The 26,112-nt window shown below is 42.4% G+C and overlaps 1 protein-coding gene across 4 annotated transcripts in view; it reads left to right on the plus strand.

The window, feature by feature from the left end:
- Positions 1-25,620, plus strand: part of raph1b (Ras association (RalGDS/AF-6) and pleckstrin homology domains 1b) — a 32,394-nt gene extending 6,774 nt beyond the window's left edge. Inside the window, exons 2-18 of one of the 4 annotated variants that reach the window (XM_087791736.1) lie at positions 5,745-5,829; positions 11,771-11,890; positions 12,084-12,189; positions 12,256-12,435; positions 13,167-13,594; positions 14,060-14,146; positions 14,584-14,658; positions 16,219-16,296; positions 18,097-18,256; positions 18,371-18,492; positions 18,770-18,835; positions 19,810-19,953; positions 20,144-20,254; positions 20,574-20,672; positions 20,750-20,870; positions 20,952-21,088; positions 21,165-25,620. In XM_087791736.1, the coding sequence (XP_087647862.1) occupies positions 11,771-11,890; positions 12,084-12,189; positions 12,256-12,435; positions 13,167-13,594; positions 14,060-14,146; positions 14,584-14,658; positions 16,219-16,296; positions 18,097-18,256; positions 18,371-18,492; positions 18,770-18,835; positions 19,810-19,953; positions 20,144-20,254; positions 20,574-20,672; positions 20,750-20,870; positions 20,952-21,088; positions 21,165-24,509 (5,379 nt within the window). In that variant the 5' untranslated portion in view covers positions 5,745-5,829 and the 3' untranslated portion in view covers positions 24,510-25,620. Of the gene's footprint in view, positions 1-5,744; positions 5,830-11,770; positions 11,891-12,083; positions 12,190-12,255; positions 12,436-13,166; positions 13,595-14,059; positions 14,147-14,583; positions 14,659-15,724; positions 16,009-16,218; positions 16,297-18,096; positions 18,257-18,370; positions 18,493-18,769; positions 18,836-19,809; positions 19,954-20,143; positions 20,255-20,573; positions 20,673-20,749; positions 20,871-20,951; positions 21,089-21,164 lie in introns of those variants that run through there. The other 3 variants (XM_087791739.1, XM_087791738.1, XM_087791740.1) reach the window with 3 other exon arrangements.
- Positions 25,621-26,112: the final 492 nt, after the last annotated feature.

The raw sequence follows: 26,112 nt of genomic DNA on the forward strand, positions 1-26,112 counted from the left end.
GTTCAATAACAACTTGGGGAAGTAGAATTTTGTAGAAACCTGCAAACTGAAACATTCTGTATGCTCCAAAAGACTAATTACTCTCCTTATTAAATGCCAACATTGATTTTTTTTTTAATCATTTGATTATGGTTTATTTTATCCATCCCAAATACTAGTAGATTATATGTAATATAACTTGTTTTCCTATTTTTTCCTTTGCTGTGTCACTAACTGACTCTTGAGATTAATTTAACTAGGAACACTGTGTGGTTGCTCGATTAGTAAGTAAGTCAGTAAAGGTTATTTCTAAAGCACCTTTCTAGATCAGGGTCATAAGGCGCTTTAACAACCAAAAACAATACACAGTCAAGAATATACTTTACAAGGACAAGACTCGTAAGGCAAACACAGGAGTACCAGCAAATATTAGTTGACACCTGAAAGGAACAGGTGCGATCTGTGCAATCATGTGCAATGGTGCAAATCCATCACCTCTGACAAGAATCTTTGTGTAAATTTAAAATGGGGCCCTAAAAAATTGGAAACAGATGATCGTCATACAGAGTTTAGAAAGAAGTTTTATGACCAATAAAATTCTGTACGAGGCAGCTGAATGTCTTGTGAAGTACAACTGTTTGGAAACATTGAGGTCACGCTTCAGTGTCTTTGCCAGCTACATCTTTCACTTTGGCTTTGGCTTGAATGTGTAGTGGCAGTGACATCCCACTGTGCTCCATGTAGCAGGAAAACTAGGCTTCCTGTCACCAACTGTGTTGAGTGACCTACTATGTTAGAAAAGGGAAGATCACCCTGGCTCAGTTGAATGAGTTGGACTGACTCGTGCGAGAATCCCTTGACAGTTGCTCAAACCTGTGGGCTTAATCTCACAAATATCTGTGACTGTTTCATGCAGAGTCTCATTGGCTAATACCCTCGTGGCTGAGTGAGTAAGTGTGAGCCTCCAGTGACTGAAACATTGATAGTGGCTGAGTAGTTTGCTAATCTCACTGCTCCATTGATCCAAACTCTCTAGCGATTCTTGATTCTAAGAGATCTACTCTGACCGACCACGATCTGAGTCAAGTTTGGCCAGTGACCCACTCACAATTTGACCTTCATCACTCCAGGAAATGCTGTGGAAATGACTTGACCGTGATTGTTTTGATGACACAACATGAGTGATTTTTATCCTGGGAATGTGAGAAGGATGTGATGCTGCTTTTAGTCGTTCTGGACATAATGATAGATTCTAATCAAGTTAAGAATATTGTTATATATAAGCTCAACATTCATAAGTGATACTTAAGAAAAGTCAATGAGTCAAATGAAAGATCCTTGAATAAATGTCTTGAAATATTGGGATAAAAAAACAATTTTAATGTGCAAAACAAATTATTATTAACTTTATATTTGCTAATTGTCAACTATAGTAACTTATTTAGAGCAGATGCTCATTTACTGTACATGCGCAAGTTTTGATCAATAAAGAAAAGAATCACATTCAGATTCGATTTCTCTACAAATAAGCTGTTCGCTTGCCTATGGGACCCCCATCAAATCTCAGTGGCCATCGTGGGAACATTCCTGACACAGCATAATACAGTAATTCCCGCCATGTGTGGGGCTTCCAGAGCTGAGAGCTCTCTGCATGGCGCATGGAGATTCCTACTGAGGAGTGGAGATCAGCTCCTTGTAATCATATCCAGACTTCCTGTGTGAATATGTGAATAGTTGGTTTTAAATACAAGATGCATGGAAATGTTGGAAAAACTGGTTTATTCTGACAACAGCTTTTGTGTTATTGACAATCAGTGAAAAGTTTTTTCTGAAACTAATGAAAGGCATTCATTTTTGATGTTTCTTTTCACGGATAAAAAAAATGATATTATGCAACTGTATCATGTTGCTTGGATTGCATGATTTAGTAGTGCATTTTGGGACTTTCATTTGCCATAATTGTGTTCATAATTACTTATTTGATTGTTTGTACGTATTTCACCAGTGAATTCACCTTTAATCGTATATTTTACAGTTATCATTTATCTGAGCTAGGGCTGAACATTTAATCGCATTTGCGATACAATCGTGATTTTATAAATTTTCATATGCAAACTCAAACTCATCTTATATGATGAGTTCAGCTCAGATGAATGAAAGAACCAAAGTGTTTTCAATATGTTTGCATCCTGACATCAGTCTGGAAATTTGAATTGAGACGTGTGTTGCTGGTGTGTTTGTGTGTGCGTGCGCTGCTGGCGTGTTTATGAGTGTCTGCTACTCAAAGGTTTTTTAAGATTGTATAATAACACAATACAAACTGATAAATAACAATAAATTATTTTGTATTACAGGAGTTGCACTTAAGGATGACCGAGAAACAACAGTAACAAAAATGTGCTAGGCATAAGGTAGAATGAGTGACCATTGCTTCTACTTTTCTTTACTCTGCACAGATGTTTTTGTGATTTATTATTGACTATTAAATATAAACGTTTACATCACACCTTATAGCACATTTTTGGAGTTTTTAAAGTATTTACAGTGATTGCTAAGTCATTTCTTCCACTTGTGTGTGAAAGTTATTGATTGATTGTACACCTGTTTAGTTTTTCTTAATTTACCTGATATAACTGTCTGTATTCTAGTAAAAGTAATTTCCAAATGACTAAATTACAAAAATGTTGTAATGTCATGATTATCTTCCTCACCAGAATCTGTTATGTAGTTAGTGAGAGGTCAGCCGGTCCACCACAAGATATAAGTGAGGAAAGTCTATCTTGTCCTTGGATGTAGAGAGCGATCAATACTAATGCATCTTCAAGAGTGGATCGGCTTTGGGGAAACAAACGTCAGCTGACTGATGGTTTACCTCAGTACTCTTACGAAGAATCCCACATTTACCCTGAACACCATTATCTGGTTTTGCCTCGAGAATAATTTGTGTCCAGGCGATATCCATCCATATCCTGGTTGACATCAATATGGCACATTTCTCAGGAAATGTGTGGTGCACAGTGGGTGATGTCTTCTGATATATTGGTCTCTGTTGATAATATCTTCAGAATCAGAACCTTTCATTGTCTGTGTTGTAAAGACAACATAGAAAATTATTTGTGGTGGCAGTACAGAATCGTGTTACTACTACAATTCCTGTGAATCCTCGAGTGTTGTGTCTTTCATTCTCAAGCGTAATGTTTGGTCATATTAAAAGCCACGAGTCATCGTTTGCCTATATACTTCTTATGTGATCAAACTAACATCTGGTGTAAAAAACCATGCAGTAAGTGGTGCTGGACGTCCATGCCTGACAATACTCTCTTTCTTTCTTCCTGTTACATCATCACCCAGTAACCTACTCTGCTTCCCACTTCCTGCTACGACAGGAAACGGGCTGCCTCAGAGGACTGTGTGGGTGGACAAGGACACACCTGTATCCACCACACAGATGCCTCTGTTTCCTAAGGCTGTTGGATTTGGTCATATAAACCAATTGGGACAGTGGGCACCTCTGTGAGCTTTCTTATATGCTTATGGCACCCGCTGGGTTGTAAAATGTTCAAATACAGGACGTCTGTGTGGCGGTATGGAAAATAACCTTTTTCCTATGTTTTTTTTTTTTTTTTTTTAAATGGTGATTTTATATGATAAGCAAGCATTTCTCATATGATAATTACAATAATTGATACAGTCAACTTGATATAGCTTATGAAATGTTATTCTTACTCCCCTCTTCTGTGCAAGTTCAGTTATTTTTCTGTCTGTTTACAAGTGTGTGTGTGTTTTTGGACGCCAGCCTTTGTGTCCAGTGTAACAGCAGCTGCCTGCTCACTGTTGTGACTGCAGCAACTGTTTCCCTGCAGCTGCCCGGCTGCATGTGTCGCTGCCTCACCTGTTAGATGGCCTCGTGCTGAATGAGTTGTCTCACATTCACTGTGTTTAAATTACACCCTGAGGGATGGGCGGCAGCACCCACCCCCCCCCCCCCCCCCACACACACACACACACAGTTAAATCAAACAAAATTGCCTAAATCAATATCTTAGAGGTGTGGCATTAAAGTACAATCATTAAAATTAAGTTAGAAAGTTCATTCTGCATAACAAAATATGTGAAATAATGTAGACACAGCATACTTTCTGTACATGCGTGATCCTGCCAGGAGGCAGCAGGAGGAAACAGCAGGTGGTTTGTGTGGATGAAGGAACAGCTGATGCTAGCATAACCAGCCTGCTACTAGCAGACCAAAACATCAGCTGCAACCTCGGATCATAATAATAGTCAGCATGTATGTGGACTCAATAAAGTCATTGTGTTACCACCTGCCGGGTGAGTCAACATGATAATAGCTTCAATTATTCAGCACTGAGTTGATGACTCGGTGTGAGTAAAGGTGTCTTTTTTTTATTACGTTTACTAGTCTGTGGGAGTTGGACGACACTGTTCAAAAATTGAATGCTGATTTATGACCTTTTCAGACTTGCTTCTTTTAGTCTGGTGTATATATTATACTAGTTATTTTGATGTCAGTATTTATTGAGATTACAACTCCACAAGTTCACTATACATAATCAAAGTGTTGGACAAGTAACTTAAAGTTACCATTTGTGGTAACGCTTAAAGGCATTTTAAAAATATGGTAATATTTTAGTTGATATAATATACAATACAATTATTTCTTAATAAACCTTTCTTTCCCATATCGGAGAGCAGAAAATTACCCTTTCACATTTTATCCAGAACCACCAAATGGTTTATGTTTACTACAATCCTATATCAGTGGTTAACATGAGCTGCTTTAAATTAATAGGGTAGGAAATGCAGATCTAGATGAATTTTCTTCTTCTGTATACTGCACCAAAAATGTAAACAAATAATAGTCGGGATGCTTTAAAATTCTCTGTGAATTAAGAGAAAATGTAAAATGCTTCTGTCAAAGTAGTGAAATGCTTTTGTAAAGAAGAAAATCTTTGTGACAGTAATGTTGTAATTTAAAATACATTTTAAAATGGGCTGATCAATAATTAATTTCATTAATTTATTTTAGTGACGTGTCTAACACTGCTCCCTAGTGAAATGTTTCACTAAAGGAAACAAAATGGCTATAAGCTTATATAGTAGTATAGTATAGATGTTTTGAGTGCGTTGGTATTCTGTTTAAAAAAAAAACATTTGCTTAAAAACCATAATGTTTTGTATTTTTTGTGTAACCATATGTGGCTCCTAAATATTGGAAATGAATGTACAATTTGTGTAGCTTTGTTGGATGTACAAATGTGATGAGCCATGATGATTCAGTAAATGATCAAAATGTTGTTTTTGAACACATTTTTTTTTGTACTTTAATGATATTTCCATCTGTTAAACTTAATGCTGCAACACAATATAGTGATCCAAGTCAGTCAGTGTAAGACATTTGACAGGCTGGTGGTAGCTGTTTTCTTGGATCACAGTTGGCATATTCATCAACACTTGTTTGCTTGCATCCTCTGACGACGCGACTCATTAAGAACCGTCTTAATAATGGAAGAGCTTGAGCCTGATTGCTTTTAGAACTTTGAAGCCGTGCGTGTCACTTTTCTCTCCACTGACTAAATCTCAGGCTGCACAGTTAATCCTCCACATTCTTGTGACATTGAAATTGTTCAGCTCTGGCTGCTCCCGAGTTTTGATTTCCCCAGAACAAAACCAGCTGAGGTAGACATTTCACTGACTAATAGTCTTTGTAGTTCATATCTGATTCATGGTCTTTTTCCCTTCTTCAGGTTGATGAAAGCTTCGCCACAGAGTTGGTTGGTGGTTTCGATTAACCCTTAACCTCAGAGAAAAGTGAAGAGAGACACTTAAGAGGTAAGCGTTCCAGTAAAGCCAAGGCAGTTGTGGCAGCGAGCTGCTTTTAGTGGGCAAACGACAGTAACAGATGTTCATTCTATCTATTAAAACCTTGTGATATTGCCCTTAAATGTCATTTAATGAGTCATCAATCCATTTGTTTGTTGTGAGGCTATGTTTATCTACACCATACCCTCACCACATCAAAGCCTCTGTCAGAAGGTCTTGTGAATCAAAGCCTAACAAAAGAGGAATGGCGCCTCTGAGGATTATTCAAGGGGAGTCTTCGCTAAAAGAGATGATTCCTTTCTAAAGTGGAACCATGTGAGGGTGAACTGAAGTCTTGTAAAGAATTATTGCCCAGTGTCAGGGATTTGCCATTGCACATACATGTTTCTGCTGTCATTACATCACCCTTTGATGGTGTTGAGCTGCTGTCGTGAACTCCCAAGATTAAACTAAACCCTTTGAAAATCGGTTAAAATTCAGCGAATAAGTGTATTTTAACATTGTGGGATCAATAAAGTTTTACCTTACCTTACCTTACCTTAGAAGTACCTCCTTCACTGCAGTTTCAAAAACTTACTGTTGTCACTTAGTGTCAACAGGTTGGACAGGTTGATCAGAAAGGCTGGTTCTGTGGTTGGAATGAAGCTGGACTCACTGGTGACAGTTGCTGAGAGGAGATCATTGAACAAACTACTGTCCATCATGATGATGACAGTCATCCTCTGAACACTGTCATCAGTGAGCAGAGAAGCAGAATGAGTGCACGAATGCTCCTAGCCAGGTGCAAAACAAATGGACTCAGGGACTCATTCTTCCCTCGGGCTATTAAATTGTACAATTCTGAGTTCGGGGGCAGGAGTGGAGTGAGAGTATCTGGATGTTCTGTTCCATGTTAGTCTTTGTATCCTTTGTCTTTGTTGTTTTTCTTTGACCTATGTTCTTTGTCTTTATCTTTAGACTTAGATTTTGTCATCTTGTTCTTCCTCTTTTTGTTCTTCTTATTATTTTATTTTTTATGTATTATTATTTTTTTATTTTATTGTTTATGAAAAATTGCTGGCTATTGGTAAAAAACGATTTCCCGAAGGAGACCTCCTGAGGGATCAATAAAGTTTTACCTTACCTTTACCTTACCTTAGATCCCTCAGTCTCCAAAATCCTTGTATATCTTTTTTCTTCTTTTTTTTTCAATGGCATCCAACTTTAAAGATTTAAAGTAACTGTAGATGGCGTTGCATTGACCTTGGATTCAGCAAAGGTTTAATGTCCACAATGATTACTTGTACGGCTTTTTAACACACATCTCAACCTCATAATTTAAGTACAAAAATACAACACAATATTGAAAAGGCCAAGCAAGTATATACCAAGTATATTCTGCTCAAGATCCAAGGTTAAAGTGGGAGCCTAGGGCTCAGGGAAGGAGGCCTACTCCAGAGGACTGTTCAGGGAAGTCATGTTGGTGTCATGGTGTTTTATTGACGCGTCTGTATCCGTGTCATGCGCTTTCACAGGCAGTGTATTGTCAGACAGAATGCTGTCGTGCAACTTGAGTCACAAATTCAGAATCACATGAACATCATGTCATTGTTGTTCTGTCATGTAATTGTCATTAGGATCCCTTATAGTCTGCACGCATAAGTTCCCACCACAAGGCTGAAATAAATGATGCGTTTTAGTTTTGGTCCCCCGCTTGGATGCCAGCATTGGCAAGAATAATAAAAGTTGCTTGGCAGGAAACAGACCAGCACATTTTTGAGGGATCTGCTTGATGAGATGCACAAAGAGAGTTGAATAGACTCTGAAGGCTCCAACTGGGTCAGGCGTTTGGGAAAACGGGGTTAAGGACTGAGCAAAGAGGAGATAGGGAAACTGACAGAGACATTCCCAGCTGCTGGCGATGTGTGTGTGTCTGTGTGTTTATTTACAGCACATCACACATTGCTGGCCTGTTGCTGCTGGAATGTGTTATTCATGTGTAGGGTATCCATCTGCTCTTGTGTGTGGTTGAGCGCATGTTGGTGTGGGTGATACCCTCTGTGCTTTGTATATGGAAACAGGTGGCGGACGTAACCTTCTTGTGTCTCTGAGTAGTAATAAGGATTTGATGTGCCTGACTTAAATTGTTCTCTGTAAAGAAACTTGATGCTGCGTCAGTGTAACTTGTGTTCTCTCAATGATAAATATTATTACCTTTGTGTAAGCACTTAAACCAGATTTTCTCGCCTCATTATCGAATCATTTTCAAACTGATGATGATCCACAGGAAAGATCTGCTACATGGCAGGTATTGCAACAATCTCTGTTGCTATGACGATGGCGAGCAGAATGGATGTGCTGAGTTTTGGCTTGTTAAATCCTCACACCTGCCGCCCACTTCTGTGACCATGCGCTCCAAGACTAAATGTTGCTGCTGCTCTCCCAACCAATCTGTCCATCATTCATCCTGCCCGTCATTCAACCTCTGAGTCACTTATGTCATTACATGTCGCTGCTCTGACTGCTGTGTCAGCAATCTTTACTCTATCGAGCTGTGCTTTCAGATTCTGAATTTTAACCATCTGCAAATCGCCATCTTCCGCTGATCCAAGATGCTATTGACTGATCTGTACCCATCACCCATCTTCGGTTTTATCCCCTGGCTGCCATAATGGCATTCGCGTACACTTTCTAAATTATTCCTTAACTGAATGTATTCCAGAAAAAGGGATGGTTTCAATTGCGTTGTAAATGTGTCAACATTTATCCAACAAGGTCACTTTGTTTGAAGCTTGTTTCAGGTCATCTATGGTTAGTGGACAGATGTGGTCTCGGTGTCTGTGTTCGACAGAAACGAGGTAAAGCAGCCTTTAGCCTCAGTGAGAAGGGTCTGCTTCTTGTTTGAGTGTTGAAATAGAAAAGAAGGTATTTTCTAAGAGGACATTAAAGTGAACTTTAAAAGCTCATCACACCCTTGTGAAAAGGAAATTATATTAACAACACTTATGACATTAAATGAAGGCTTTCCAATTGAAGTAATTGGATTTTAAAGGCAATTGCTTGATTACTTGTTTGGTTTCAGCTTTGATTCCTGCTTTTAGCAACAGGACTCCCTGCCTTTGTAGCAAAGGTAACTATGTCTTTATTTTGAAGAAATACTTTATACAAAGCCTTGAAACTCTTTTTTTTTCACGGTTTTCACATGTGACATTTTATATTATTTTTGGATAGTTGCATAACAAGTTTTTGAAGAAAAAAACTGATGTAAAGAGAAGTTTACTATGAAGGTACAAAAACTTGTTTCTGCTCCAGGTAACGTGTTGTTTGACGGAGGACATTTAACGTATGGCTCAAATTCTTTATAACTGTAAAATTATTTATAACCAGAAAACATGCATGGTGTTTTGTCTATTTTATGTTCACTACTTCCATGTCGTGGTAGATAATATTTAAATGCAAGCTAAACATATTATGTTGGGAAATATGACTACTATAACTGTAGCTGAGCTGAATGTCTGCACAAAAATAATTATATTAATAATGAATATCATCAAAAGAAAGTTGTTTTAATGGCATGGTGATAAAGAATTTCCTAAGTAAAGCAACATGAGTCATCGTTGAATATTGGCCTTGTGTTGCAATATGCTAATAACATTTAACTTCCTAATTAATATGAAAATTTAGTTAAGTTCTGATTTGCTTATAGTTAGTTGCTTTATTACTAAGTATAAATCGGCTTTTAGTACTTTTGCTACGGCCTCAGACAGGACTTAAGCTAAACCACAAGGACAGAATTTGACAAATGATGTCATCTTTCAACTCTCCCTTTTTCTTTCAGTCACACCCATATTCTTACATTACTTTTGCCTTCTTCTTTTTATTCAGAAATTTTGAAGCGTCAACTTTATGTTGCATTAGGATTTCACAAAATGAAGTGACTGGAGACACTACATGTGTTTGCTGTCACAACAATTTCTCACAGCACGTCGGGTGTGCAAATGCAAATGCTTCATGAATTCATTGTAAAACGAGTATAGTTTAGTAACTAGCCTGATGTTGCTCATTTTAAATTTAGTGCTTGATTTGCAAACAACGCAGGGTTTGTGAGAGTATCACATTATGGTTCACACCCTTTGTATGGACACTTTTTGTGTCTTCACTGTTCCCTTTTTCAATCCTCCTGATACTATGATATGACTGCCGTGGTCTAAAGATAGGAATATACTCCTCCTTGTTCTCCTTCTCTTCATCCTTCCTTGCTTTACTGTAAATCTAATTTTCATTATTTCATCCTGACCAATGCTGCACAGGTAAAATGTGTTTACCCAGACTTCATTGTTGTGACCTTTCGCACTCAACCCAGACCTCTCAGCATATGTGAAGACGTATATTTATAGATACCCCTCTTGTAAACTTCATAAACTGTAAATCCAGGACATGGTTGGTAATTCTCTTACACCAAGATGGCAACAGTGACTGTTTCCTTGTATTAAGGTTTAACGACCTGTTTATTGTCAACTTATTTTGTTTAATTTGACTGTTCAGTCTGTGTGAGCCTAGAATCCCTTGAGTCTGTTACTTTGTGTGCCGTTGTTGGAGAAAGGACTTTTTAAACGCATCTGTTTGTGTGTGTGTGTGTACGGATGAAACCATCAACAGAGGTCATAGCCAAATGTGTGGTTTCATTTTAATTCAGACATTTCCCCTCGGCCTGACTGCATCCAGTCAGCTGTGTCATGATCTCATACCCGGTGTGAATGATCGAGTCCAGCCCTTAAAATGAATCCTTTTCTATAGTTGCCATTTATTTTGTCACATGGACATCACACTAAATAATGCAGTTGAACAAGATCTAAATAGCTTTTTAGTTCCACAAAGATTGGTGAATTTTACTCGCAGACAGCTGTTGTATTCCTGTCAAAACCAGGCCATTAGGGAACTATGGAATTCTGCACATCCTGGTCACTTCCTGTTTTGACTGCAACTATTCAATGCAGGCATCAACACATATGTAGGAGTTGGTGAAGAAAAGGTTGTTTTTTTTTAATGATGCAGAATCCTTTGCGACTCAAATTTAAAAACAGGCTGTTGTTTTTGAGCAAGGGGACTATTTTAGTTCTCCCTGCACATGCCATGAATGAGGAGAGCAAAACGCATGTGTGGACTGGAATGTGAACATTTGGTATTTAAAAAAAGAACTTGTCTGAAGTTGTGACTTGAGCTGATGAGTTACTATCCACCCATATGCATAAGAGCTTCCTCACATTCACATGCTTGACCTAACAATGTCAACAGTGTATATACAAAATACGTACAGAACTTTCTTTTTTTTCTCAACTTAACACTGCGCCACGATGTATTGTTTAATGGCTGAAGACTTATTGGTATTCAATAATGACTAAATAGCAGTGGAACTGCACAGATATTAGAGGATTGATCTAAATGATGACCGTGTTCATGTCTCTGTCGGTGCTGGTTGTGTACAACTTCCACAAGTTTCCCATCTATCCCAAAATATTCCCTTAGTTTAGATTCTTGCCAGTTGCTGTTTTAGATATTTGAAGGGCTGTTTTATTTGTCACCAGTAGAGGGAGCTCTACAGTCGCCCTTTGCAGATTCACAACAAGGCGCTTTCTAGTCTGATGTGAACAGTTTTCAGTGATCTAATGATTTGCCAAACCACATAAAGTGCTTCATCCGCTGGTTGAATATTATCATAGAGCAGGTCTCTAGGAGGTCTGGTGTCTTTTTTTTGCTGCTGGGTGTGTCAGTGGTGAGTGAGGCATGACATGGCAGTGCCCAATCATACGGTACCCGCAACCATTGCATGAATGGTTGTCATGGAAACAGGCACTGAGGTTGGCACAGGCACGGAGTCTTTCATTTATATTTAATTTAGCTGTAAACTGTGTCAATATGTGAGTACAAGATTTGAAATGGTTTTCATACTTGTGCATTACATGCGTTTCAGATGGAGCAAGTATCGGACGATGAATTGGATCATGGCGCTGAAGAGGACAGCGATAAGGAGGACCAGGATCTGGACAAGATGTTTGGAGCGTGGCTGGGAGAGCTGGACAAGCTCACACAGGTCAAGACACACACTGTATCACAACACGCAGAGTTAGTGTGACCGTGAGAGGCAGAGGACCGTTACCATAGAAACCTTGAAACTTGCTAATCCTCTACACTGTATCCTAGCAACTCCTTCTCTACCGGTTTAAATACATGTGTAACTGAGAAGGCTGTTTTTTCAAAATGTGTGTATGGCATGTGTGTTACAGAGTCTTGATGATGGGCGACCCCAGACAACTCTGCAGAAGCCTCCGTTGAGACAGGAAACAAACATGGCCAATTTCTCCTACCGTTTCTCAATGTACAACATTAACGGTTAGATCCTGAGAAAACACATACTAGTCACACTTTGCTATGAAGTAATCTGACATCTTCTTGCAGAGGCTTTGAACCAAGGAGACAAAGTCGACCTGGATGCCCTCATGGCTGACTTGTGCACAATCGAACAGGAGCTCAGCACCATCTCCAAACCCAACTCAAGAAGCCAGAGCAAGCGGGCCCTTAGTGGCCGCACTAACAGCACCAAGCACACAGGAACAAGCTGTGAGGGCAGCAGTGGAGGTAGTTTTATGGTAGAATGTGTTTTGCCACTGCAATCTTGTTGCTGCCGACAGAATTTGACATTTCAAACTTTAGTAATGCCTTGAAAGTTTAATATAGGGAATCAATTACCCTCCACAGCAACCTTTTAAAGTCTCAACACATTGTTGAACAAAAACCCAATCAGTGCTGTGATGAGTGATATTGCTACCTGACTGCTAGCATGCAGGGTTAGTTTGGACCTGAGTTCTCCACCTCAATTGGACTTTAAGGCTATTTTTAGTCCAGGGGTTATTGCACCGTGGCAGTTAAATGCCAGCATTATTTTCACGGACTGGCCTACAGATAAAAATAACAAAAATAAAATTTTAAGACCTGCAAAAACTAAATGTTAAGGCTATAAAAATACCTATCACAAAACTAAATCAGCAAGATCCCTGAATTCTCCATTTTGAGTTTGTTTTACTCATTTATTTTGTAATCAGGCTTTCTTGAGTGAACCAGACTGAAATTGATTATTATTTAAATCATTAATTTTTCTCGTTTTGTTTAGCCCAATATCAAATGCCTGACTGGTTGAATACCTCTGATTAAGCCTTTTTTTAACATCAATATATGTGACTATATCCATTGATTTTCAAGGGAAATTATCAGATGTAGTTAACAAGGTTTAGAAAAGGCTTTTAGAAAGGCCTAAAATGTGTCAAATCTGAGAAAAGACATCTGAGTGTGAATGATGTTTCCCAAAACAGGAAGTGCCAGCAGCAGCACTCGCGCCTCACCAGCCAACACTGTACGTGGCGGCAGCGTGAACACGCGTCCTGCAGCCTCAAACATCTCCCTTGATGACATCACCTCTCAACTGGAGAAGGCCTCGCTTAGCATGGATGAGGCCGCTCTGCAGACGTCCTCCTCATCCTCTTCCTCTTCATCGTCCTTCTCATCCACCACTCTTCGGCGACCCTCGTCCGGGTCCTCAGTTGGGGGTCAGCACAGGAGAACAGGTTCCATAGGTGGCGTGAGCGAGCAGGACGCTCCCTCACAGCGCTCCAGCGTCAATTCAGCGTGTGCCTCGGCGTCCAGCATGGACTCTCTGGACATTGATAAAGTGATGACAGGAGCAGATGTGGAGGGCCACAGTAGTCCCAGTGCTCAAGGACAAAACCAGAGCAACACAGAGGTAAAGCTGCAGATGTTGGAGGATGATTATTTACCGTAAACATCATTCAGTCATAACATTATCACCGCCGACTGCACATGCACTGCTTCTCTCACACATTTGGGAACTCCTTAAACACTGTATTGAAATGATCAATGGAAACAACATAATGCTTATAAGACATCAACAATCAAACGGGTATTGTTGATTGTGAAATGTGTTACCAACATCCTTGTGATCCAACCCACCCAAGTGTGACTCGGATTACGTTGACTTCTCTGAATGTCTTGGTTCTCTCACCAGAAGCCTATTAACTCACTAACAAAATGTTTAGCTTGTAAACTTTGGAGTGGTTGAAGTACTACACCTGGATGTTTTGCACCAGCATCTTGATTGCACGCTCTCATCTGTCTGCATGTGTTCATTCTTTTATTTGAATTCTGTCCTCCACCTGTGGTCTGCACCCTCACTCTCCTGCACCTGCAGCATGTCGTACTGCGACGGGCCAATGGTAACATGGCCAGGCGCCATCTGGACTTCTCCTCCCAGGGAGGTGAAGTGGACCTGGTCACTGTAAGTGCATGCGTGTATATGTAGCTGCACGAGTTTGTGTTTTTATATATTTATAAATCGTTTCCCCTCACATCATTACAACTCTCTTGCATGAAAACTCTCAATTTAGTTTTTTTCATAAACGACTGAGGTGTGTTTATGACTTACTGAAACAAATGCACCTCAAAATGATTGAGAGTTGTTGAACAGATTATTTATAAAAACAAGAACATGCGCTCAGTGAATCTGTAGAGGTTTGTATGAATTAGAATTGAACTAGTTATGGTTTGATAATGCACCGATCTACTGCAGCCTGTTCTCAATCACAGTCGCTCGCCACACAAAAGCCTCACTTCATTTCCAAAGTTCTTTCCACACGTAGAGCTTACCATCAGCCATTAATCAGCCAGCTTCGACATCACTTTCTCCCTTTTCTCTCCCTCTTTGTCCACCAAAAGCACTCCTACCTGGATCGAGAAACCTCGCTCATTCTGAAAAGCATTGCTGGGAAGCCCTCTCACCTCCTGACCAAGGTGACTTTATCATTCACTCCTTCAGTCGATTGTTCTTTTTATGGTATCACTGCTGCTCTACACTGCTTTGCATGTCAATAAGTTCACCAGCTAATTATCTTCATGGGTCAGAGTACTAGAAGTACGCCAGTATTTATCAGGTACACACTCATCTTTGCTCTATTAAAACTGAAAACATTTGTTATTTATCCAAAGATACACACTATTCACCTGTTTGTGTCGCCTTGTACAGCTAACTTTTGCTATGAAGTTATCAGCCTTCTCCGCCATTTATGTCTGTCTAGTTGCTGAAAAACAAAAACAATTTGAAAGTTGTTTAGTGACCTAGAATATTAAAAACAATTTTGTTCTGTTCAAATTCGTCCAAAAACCAAGGCCGGAGACACAAGTGCCGTGGAAAGACGGTGCTGAGACATCCAGGGAAAAAGATGTTTCACCAGGCTGTCCAAAACAACCTGAATATGACCCCAAGGGAAATGTTTGAACTCGTCTGTGTGTGTGTTAGACACCCCAGTGACCCTGTTCCTCTCACACCCAGGCAACTAAAAGCCTGCTGCTGTGGTGTTGGCCAAACAAGCACGGTAGCTTTAAAGCGAGCCAGCCAGCCGATCATGTGGAAAAGGCAGTCTGGGTCAAGAAGGGGGGTTTTCGAGGTAAGAGGCTTTCCAAGTGCCTGCTAATGCCCCAGACCCCACCTTCTCTTGCCCGCCTGGACTCAAACAACTTTAAATATTAAGCTTTTTTTTTCTTTTTTTTATTTGCATCACCCAAATTCCACCCTGTCGTTTTGGGTTAGTTGTGGTCACAGTACACCCTCCCCATCCTGATTGGCGGTAAGACTCCCATTTTTCGCAGATTGATTGGGCACGCTTGTGAAACCCCGTAGAAAGAGGGGGATACTAGTGAAGGGAGGAGGCGGAAAGAAAGGGGAGGGGTGTTCCTCCTCTCTTTATCACTAGAGGTCCTAGTCAAGCAGTGTGTCAGTGAACCTTTAGTGTGCCAGGGTGGTTGATACAGTTCTGAATGGGTTTTTCATTGGATTCGAAAATAACTTTTAGTTGAATCCGTTTTCATTTTTTGGATTACATTTCCTGCCGAAAGGATCCACTGAGCTCTGTGGCCCTCTGGGAATTCCGTCATTGTTTCATTGAAACATCAAAAGAAGCTGCTGCAGCTCCATATGAAGCTACAGACGGCGGGTGAGGCGCCATATTTAAAGGAACACCAGAGCAATGTCTCCATAGCTTCGGTATTCCCCTCGATTCCCATTGATGTCTTCCCACCTGCATGTGGAGCCCTTTGATCACGACCTTTGGGATGGAGGTGATGGCATCTTGTTGGAGGGGGCAGGTAAGAGACAAAGCGCCTGAGATGTCGTTCAGGGCATGACACCACTCATCGTCGCAAACCTACAGCTGCTCGCTTATAAATGGCTGTTGAAGGCTGATGACTATTTCATGAAGTAGTATTCCTGACATCAGAATAAAGAAGTGTAGCGGTGAACACATGAAGATGGTTCCTGCCCACCGCCGTTTCTAAAGGATTCTTCTATCCTCGTAGGAAGAGCAAGCTGCCAAGCTGAAGGCAGAGAAGATCAGAGTCGCCCTGGAAAAAATCAAGGAGGCGCAGGTCAAAAAGGTATCAACATTTTTTCACCCGGTGACTTTTCTATCTCCATTGTGTCGTGAACGCAGCCGTATTTGCAGCGCATCTTTGTGTTCTTCATTCAACGCGAGGCAGTGAAGCGCGTTGAAAATAGGTCAATGCAGCGCTTGATTGTGTGCATTTATCTGTGATGGAAGCAAGAAGGAGACGGAGCACAAATGTCTGGTTAATGTCGACACACTAGCTGGTGGATGCTGCCATTTAAAGATTGTCACATGAAAGCACAAATGGACCGCTTTCTTGGCTATGAATGAGTTTCCTTCGCGGATAATGGCATCATGGTGTTAGTCAGACGGAGCAGTGTTCTCACAGACTCTAGTTTTAGATGATGTGCAACCAACGATGCTGATGTAAAATACATTTTACAAGTAAAAGACATTCAAATGTTGTTTCAACATAACGCTTTTTTTTCATGTTGTTCAAAGGTTACTTGAAACTTTCTCTGCACCTTGACTACCTAAACTTTGATTTATTATGTATGTCATATAGGTGTGTATCTCTTCAGCATCAAGTTAAGAGCAATGTTTTTTATTGGCGTCATTCATAATCATTCATGGCACGTTGAGCTTAGTGGTTGACTCTGTATGCAGCCACAGCTGTCCTGATGCAAACCGACGACACATTGGCCAACCATTACCATTCATGCATGTTTACATAAGGCAAAGTTGGCAAGGTGTAGTGACTAGGACTGGAGAAAACAAAAATAACCCTTCAATAATTTGGTGTAAATCTCGCTACCACGTCAGGTTAAACGAAAGCAAACGCAAAGATGTTAAATTAATCTGCAACACATATTCTCCTTAACTCGATCACGACGACTCACGAAACTCTCTGAGGTGGTTTGTTGCTTATTCTCTGGGAAAAACATCAGGAGATTTACCAGGTCTCTCCCGAGAGATATGTAGGTCAAGTACAAGACCCGCCGTTTCATCAGCTCCGCCCTGATGCTGATTGGATCTTTCATTCTCAGTGGGAGGGGACAAGCGGGAGGTCAAAGAATTTAAGAGCTTTGCCCCGTTTCACACAGAGTCTGCTTTTAAGGGATGTGTGAAGCTGGACTTGGCACATGTAACACATTCATCTTAGTTTAATCTCTCATCTTGGTGGAGTTTTATTTCCGAAATCAGATTATTTGGTGTTTTCGTTTGTTTGCGACTTTGGCGTTCCCACTTGTTGGCTTCACTTTAGCAACGTTTGACAGTCCTTAGTTGAAAACAATTGTCCAGCAGTGGTTATGGTCGGCTTCAGAATTTTTTTGTTTAATGCAAACTCAATACAGCGAGCGCAATTTCTCCAGGAGAATAGTAGAAGACTGTTGAGACATCTCATCACATAACAAGACTTTAATATAAATGACATTTAAACAAACCAATACTAACTATTCATTTTCAACAATTGTACAACTCGAATCATACACAATTTTACCTACTGTTTCATATACTTTACATCATACACATACAGTCTCAGAAATTTGAGCCACAATCAAACGCATTCAGTTTTAATCAACCAAATCATAACTTGAAATCAAATGATTTTCATCAGTTTTCAACGTTCTTCAAACTAGTTTCAGCTGATCAGGCGAGGTATTATTGGTATTGAAAATGTGCAGAAAAAATACCACTAATGTGTCCATTTCCTTCAGCAAATATTTACTTTTTTAATGGATATATTCTTCCATTCAGGTCTTAACAATAAGTTCCATGTAATCCACTTTTTTTCTTCTTTTATTATCTTAAACAAAAGGTTAAACGTATCACAATTCCCTCTCCTCAGCTTGTGATCCGGGTCCATATGTCAGATGAAAGCTCCAAAACCATGATGGTGGATGAGAGACAGACCGTCCGTCAGGTGCTGGACAGTCTGCTGGACAAGTCTCACTGTGGATACAGCCCTGACTGGTCACTGGTAGAAACCATAAATGAGCTACAAATGGGTACGAGAAACAGAATTGTGTATCCACGAGAATTGAAATCGCTTCCCTTCTGTTTTCGAGCCAAGATGTGGAGAAGAGGAAGCTCATCAGACTTGTTTTTCCTTCTGTTCTTAGAGCGCATTTTTGAGGATCACGAGAATCTGGTAGAAAATCTGTTGAACTGGACACGAGACAGCCACAACAAGCTGATGTTCATCGAGCGCATTGAGAAATATGCTCTATTCAAGAACCCACAGGTGAGTCTGCACACCAGCAGCTGGTCTTTTATTATAAAATGGGCAGCAACACCTGTATTTACTCACACAAGTGAAATACCATCTGCACGCACTAACGTTGTTTGTGTGCGCCCTGAGTTGTACACACCCCAGTCAGTGAGCACAAGTGTGTTCCTGCTAGAAGTAGGTCAAAGCTCCAATGCAAGTAAATCTGAATAATTTACTGAACACTAGAGAAGGTGAACCACTGACTTGACTCTCCCTGATAACCCGTTTAACGTTTCCTAATCCTCTTCAGAACTATTTGTTGGGGCGCAAGGAGACTTCAGAAATGGCTGACAGGAACAAAGAGGCTTTGTTAGAGGTAAGATGAGAAATGGATGTGGAATATAACGCACAATGATCTGATTTAAAATGTTGTGACAAGGTTTGTTCCATCTTTCTGTTGGTGTTTGTGGAAACAACAGGCTTCGAATTTAAACTTTTTAAGGTCATGGCAAGTCTTGCCTTAAAGAAGAGCATACATTTTATGGCACCAAGGCAAATATTTATTTCGAAGTAGGGGCACCAAGTCATATATATATTATCTCATGTTCTTGTTAACACATATTGAAAACAAAAAGAAAGTGAAATGACAACTTCCAATATATTTTTTCAGTCATTTATTTGACATACAACAAATAATGCAATAACATTTTTAAATAATGCACTTGGGTTTGACATAATGTTATCATAGCTTATCAGCTATGCATTAACAGCTTGTGCTTCTGCTAGCAATTATTCATTTATAAAAAATATGTATTATAACAAATATTTACAAACTTAAATAAATAAGATAATACATTTTTAAGTAATAAGAATTACAATAACATGATAAATGACTGGATTATATGTAAAAGTAAAATGAGTAATAAGATTTCAGGAACTAGCGAGTTTCGAGGGCAAACGAACCACTAAATACTTTTAGCACTTTATTTAAACAATGAAATAAACTTACCTAAAAAAGTTGTGCTTTTTTTTTTTGCTACATGTTTTCCCAACAGCCTGTAGTTCATTTTCTTTCCTTATTTTCACCATTTCCTTGCTCTGCATTTTTAAAGTTCGCTGCCTGACCAAAATTCAACGAACACCTTACCTCCTTCGAGGCGCTGATGTAACGAGTGTATCACTCTGAATTGCTCGGCTGTTTCCATCGTCAGTTAACCTGTGACACTAGCTTCCAAAATGGCTGCGCTCATGTTGTTTACCCTTTACCGTTAGATATTGAACAGTTGAACAGTCATCCCTGCTTCACAGTCCCTGGTGCATGTCTTTGCTTCAACGTGTGTTGTCTTTCAGGAGTGCTTCTGTGGCGGTACTGTGTCCGTGCCGGAGATCGAGGGTGTTCTGTGGCTGAAGGAGGACGGGAAGAAGTCATGGAAGAAACGTTACTTCCTCCTTCGAGCTTCTGGAATATACTATGTTCCCAAAGGAAAAGCTAAGGTGAGAAGACATCAGAGTCTTAATCGGACATCCTGCCATACATCATTTCCTGTTTAGAGCCTCAACACGCCAGAACCAGCTTGTTCTGATACCGTCATTACCCTTCTTGGTAGAAACGCATGTAAAGAATCTTCATGTTAAAGATTATCATGAACCGTCTGATCCACTGCCCACATCTCTGTCCCTACAGGCGTCCAGAGATCTTGTGTGTTTCCTTCAGCTGGACCATGTGAATGTTTACTATGGGCAGGACTACCGAAGCAAATACAAGGCACCCACGGACTACTGCTTGGCACTGAAGGTAAATACTTGATGAACAGATAGATGGATCTTAATTGATAAATTCAACACCCAAAGGTGGGTTTTTATTGATTTCTATAACTGCCACAATAAAAACATTTGGGAGTCAGCCTGCATTAGACCTTGGCTCCTGCATAAATGTGAGGGATGTCATCTCTGTGAAGAAATTGTGTCTTTATATGTTTAAGTTTGGGATTTTAGGGTTTAAGTTTTATTTAGACCGCACCCCAATGGAACCGATTTCATTAATTGTCCCATGTAACTCTGGCAATGAGACTTTGATTAGCCGTTTATGACCTCTTATCAACTTGTGTTCACAGCACCCCCAAATCCAGAAAAAGTCCCAGTACATCAAATACCTGTGCTGCGATGACGTCAGGACGTTGCACCAGTGGGTGAATGGAATCAGAATTGCCAAAGTACATCTGGATTTTGAATCTCTTGTTTGTCGGTATAAGGCTTTTTGGATTAATGCTGGTGTTGTTTCTGTGTCAAGTATGGGAAGCAGCTATACATGAACTATCAGGAGGCCATGAAGAGGACAGAAGCAGCTTATGATTGGTCTTCCTTGTCCACATCCAGCATCAGATCTGGGTCCAGTTCAACAAGTATCCCAGGTAGGGAGTGACACTTGGAAACAAACCCTAGTGCTTGGAATTCTGTCCAGAGGACTCACAAGAGATGTGTTTATATTTCAGAGTCCCAGTCCAACCACTCGGGGCATTCAGACAGTGGGGTGGACACTGGGTCCTCCCATGGTAGATCTCAGAGCGTGGTGAGCTCCATTTTTTCTGAGGCCTGGAAGCGGGGTACCCAGATGGAGGAGAACTCAAAGGTAGGCATTTTGCACTGTGTGACTAGACACTGGTTGTTGTTCTCCATTTAGTTCTGATCAAAGATCTTCTGTGCAGATGAGAACTGAGACCTCCAGAGGGGGGACACTGCCACACGCCTCCCATGGTCATCGCCATCACAGCCATCACTCAGTGGACAACCAAGCACTCACCCCTCCGCCACAGTCTACCACACATTCCCCCACACAACAGCCCACTCCTCCTCCTGTGACACCCCAACCAGTTAGTCAACCTCTCCCTCCCCCTCCACAGTCCCCCCAACAGATCCAGCACTCTGCTGCCAAGTCCCCTCAGAGGCAACCATGCCCAGCGCCACAACAGCAACTGGGGGTAAACTACCATAATGTGCCCATCCAACATCAGACAGGGGACAGCTACAACAATGTCCCCCCCCAGCAACAGCCGACTGAGGGCACCCATATGCCCCCCCAACAACAACATACTAGGCCAATCTACAACCACATACCCCCCCAGCAACAGCCAACTGGGGGCACCCATATGCCCCCCCAACAACAACAGACTAGGCCCAGCTACAACCACATACCCCCACAGCAACAGCCGACTGAGGGCACCCATATGCCCCCCCAACAACAACAGACTAGGCCCAGCTACAACCACATACCCCCACAGCAACAGCAGACTGGGGGAAGCTACAACCACGTGCCCCCCCAGCAACAACAGATTAGGGCCAGCTACAACCACATGCCCCCACAGCAACCGCAGACAGGGGGCAACCATCTGGTCCCCCAGCATCATCAGACTGGGGGAAGCTACAACTCCATGCCCCCCCAACAACAGACTGGGGGCAGCTACAACTCCATGCCCCCCCAACAACAGACTGGGGGCAGCTACAACCACATGCCCCCCCAGCAACAGACTGGGGGTAGCTACAACTCCATGCCCCCCCAACAACAGACTGGGGGCAGCTACAACTCCATGCCCCCCCAACAACAGACTGGGGGCAGCTACAACTCCATGCCCCCCCAACAACAGACTGGGGGCAGCTACAACCACATGCCCCCGCAGCAACAGACTGGGAGCAGTTACAACTCCATGCCCCCCCAACAACAGACTGGGGGCAGCTGCAACTCCATGCCCCCCCAACAACGGACTGGGACCAGCTACAACGCCATGCCCCCCCAACAACAGACTGGGAGCAACTACAACCACATGCCCCCCCAACAACAGACTGGGAGCAGCTACAACTCCATGCCCCCTCAACAACAGACTGGGGGCAGCTACAGCCACATGCCTCCCCAGCAACCACAGACAGGGGGCAACCATGTGGCCCCCCAGCAACAACAGACTAGGGCCAGCTACAACCACATGCCCCCACAGCAGCAAAAATTGCCTGGGACCCAATTTAACCATATTCCCCCACAACAACTACAGACCACAATTGGCAACAAACATATTTCCTCTCAGCAGGTGCAGCAGTCTGCTCCTCCACCTCCACCACCTCCTCCTCCCCCTCCACCACCCCCACCTCCTCCAGTTCAGAGTGTGTCCCATCATTCGGCAGCTCTCAACATGTACAAGTTTAGCACCATCAACAGGCTCCAGAACCAGAAGACATCCCAGACCACAAACTTTAAAGTGCACAGTCACCCACGTCAGGCCCCAGCCCAGGCCCCTGTGAAGCCCAATGTCAATCACATTGCTGCACGCACCAATGTCCCGCCTCCACCACCTCCCCCTCCCCCTCCTTCCATGCCAACTCCAGGGTCTGCTATGGCAGTCCTAAGATTCGGACCACCAAGTCCAGCTGCTCCGCCTTCGTTTATACCTCCTCCCCCTACAAATGCCCTTGCATTCCCTCCCCCCCCTCCACCACCTCCTCCTCCACCCACACAAACTCCCTTGAACCATATGGTTCACCCCACTGGACTGAAGCAGGCTCTTAAGGAGCGCTTCCCGAGTCCTCCAAGAGACCTTCTTTCGCTTAACGAAGGCATTGAAGAGTGTCCACCACCAGCTCCGACTCCACCCCCTCCTCCACCCCCTCCTCCGCCTCCCCCACAGCAGTTTCCAGTACCTGCACAGTTCCCACCTCCTCCTGCACCACCAAAGTCTTTCACACCAGGCTTTATACCCCACACCAAACCGATGTCACCTGTCTCCCCTTTCCCACCTTCTGCATCAACGGGTGCCCCACCACCTCCACCTCCAACTCTTAAAAAGCAATTCAGTCACAACTCTGCCAGTCAGCCGCCGCCCACGCTGCCAAAACAGCACAGCTTATCCAAGCCCTCCACAGGAGCTTCTGCTGTCATGTCTTCCGTAAAACAACTTGCAAGTCAGTTTCCAGCAGTTAATCATACAGAGTCCCCAAAAGCCCCCATCTCCCCCCCAGCGGTCAAGACAAAACCCAAATGGCAGCCAGGTAACAGCTCACAGCTGCACTCACCAGAGTTTCCTCCTCCACCACCAGACAACAATGCTTGCTTCCATGCTGCTCCTCCTCCACCACCACCACCACCTCCTCCTCCTGGCACTACACCGCCACCACCACCACTTCCTCCTGGAAACCTAGGTTCCCCCTTACAAAGATCTCCCTCTGGCACCGGTGGTACGGGAGGTAAGAAGCCCCCTCCTACCCCACAGAGGAACTCAAGCGTCAAGTCTGACTCCTCAGCATCGTACCAAGAGTCAAGGAGGAATTTACTCAGCAAGTTTGCTCCTCAGAACACCCCTTCCTCGAAGCCCAAACCTTCCACGGGATCCCCATCAAAGGAACCCTTGGCTGGCCCACCTGCCCCCCCTAAACCAGGTAAACTAAATCTTTCCAACTTGCCACCTGCACTACAGGCCAAAGTTAGCCAGGCCAAGCAGTCCAGCGGTGACTTCCCCTCCCCACCCCCAGATTGTGCATACTTCCCCCCTCCTCCGCCAGCAGTGGATCTCTTTCCACCTCCACCACCACCAGCTGGTGAAACACACAACGGGGGACCACCAAGGGTAGCTGTCGTGAACCCTCAACCACAAGCCCCACCTCCCCCTCCACCTGTCCCTCTTGTCAGCAACTCTTCTTGGAGCAAAAGCTCCCTTAAAAAGACTCCGCCTGCTACAGTTGCCCGCCGCAGCAACAACACCCCGGAACCCCCACCACCGCCCACCTCCCCAAAGAGCAGCTCTGGCCAGCCTAACTTCCTTGATGACCTGCACAGGACGCTAAAGCGAAAGTCGGTGGGTCGGCAAGGCTCGGTCAACTCTGCTGGGCTCTCCAGTAAAATGGACTCCGGTACTCTGGACGACATGGCGTTGCCTCCCCCGCCACCCGAGCTGCTGGACGAGGACATGCAAAGCAACGGCGCCTTCAATGTCTCTGGCTATGCAACGATAAGAAGAGGACCCCCACCCGCCCCTCCAAAACGAGGGGATGCCACCAAGCTTACAGGCTAATGTTGAAGCTGGACTGCAAAGTTAAAAATGTAAATACTAAGAAACAATCTGTTCAAATTTATCATGATGCATTTGAAGGTCCATGACAACGGAAAACAAAATGTGGAAACATAACCAAGCCTGGCGCCCCCATATGGCCGAACTAGAAACTGAAGTTGATGTTTTAGGGGATTCAGCTGTTACTTTGACTGGGGACAAAACCAGATTTGTTTCTGCATGACGTTGTGTATCAGACTCATCTTGAAGGTTTTATATGGAATTATTTAATAATTGGTAAAAAGAAGGATTTTTTTTTTAAAGTGTGACGCAGCTGGTCAGCAAAATAACAAAAATAAAATTTGTGCATGAAGGACCATTCATGAGCTGGAAAAGATGGTCGCCTTATCCCCAAAATCTTGCACAGACCAGAACTGGATTCTTGTCGAGGAACCTTTTTTCTTTTTTTTCTTTTTTTTTTTACTGTGACGCTGCTTTTGGACCCTTAAGTTTGGGACGGTTGGTCCCTGTCGCTTTGAGACGTCACATGGTGTCCACCATCCAAGAGGTGGATTGTACAGATGTGTCGACGTACAGGGGATCACGTGACCAGACGTCGGATTGAATATTGTCTTGTCTCTGTGGTGTCATCCCTGCTTAAGCAGCTCAGGATCCAGAATCCTGCAAGTTCCATTTCACACAGCATTGCCTTCGTTCTAAGGTGCAACTTCTGTCCACCAACATTTCCACCGGGTCGTTTGGACTTTTATGTTTATATTTTGTTTAAGGCTGCAGTTTCAATATATAAAGCAACAACATATCTGCTCACTATGAAGAAACCGTTTTAATAGTCACGGAAAATACACGATTGTATAATTATGCCCAGTTATTCTCTTCCAGTGAAAGGAGCCTTGTGTGGTGATAAATGATTCATGTTCCGTGTTGTCTGAGTTAAGAAGTGCAATGAAACGCCGCTCCATCCCAGAAGTCATTTCAAGCGGGTCAGTGAAAAGGTCACCGGAGGTCATTGTTGTACGCTCCTCTTCATGCTCAACCATATGAAGTAACAAGGCTGCAAGTAAATGTTTCCCTCTGGAATATAAAGTGAAAACCCAAATATAAATGTTACAAACAGCCTCAGTGTCGTCTCTCCGTTGATGGTTTCCTTAACATCCACATGGAAGTCTTTCTCAGGCCCGTCGCTTCATCACCAAAAGCAGGTTGTTTGGTCAGAGACGGTTGTTGCCTTCAATTCATGCTAGAAACTGATATTAAAAATGATATGCGATTCAGCAGCAGTGTTTTTGTGCGCTTTAAACATATCGGTAATTTTGTTTTAAAAACATAAATAAAGGTTAACCTAACAATAATCAAATTTTAACTTTGACGTTTATTGCATTTTCTTATTCATGTGGCTTAAACGTATATTTACATGTAAACATAGATGGCCAGGACTTTGATTAAATGTTTAACAATACCTGTTAAATGGGGAGAATTATTTCTAAGTGGTTTCAGCTTCTCGCACGTGGCTCTCTATGACACAGCTAGTTCTCGTGGTTCACTTCCGGTTCAAAATATTTCTTGAAATAAAAACCAGGCCATTCGTTAATAATTTTTTCGCGGTAAA

Source organism: Callionymus lyra, chromosome 5, assembly GCF_982586985.1.
Source record: "Callionymus lyra chromosome 5, fCalLyr1.hap1.1, whole genome shotgun sequence".
In the NCBI taxonomy this organism is placed as follows: domain Eukaryota; kingdom Metazoa; phylum Chordata; class Actinopteri; order Syngnathiformes; family Callionymidae; genus Callionymus; species Callionymus lyra.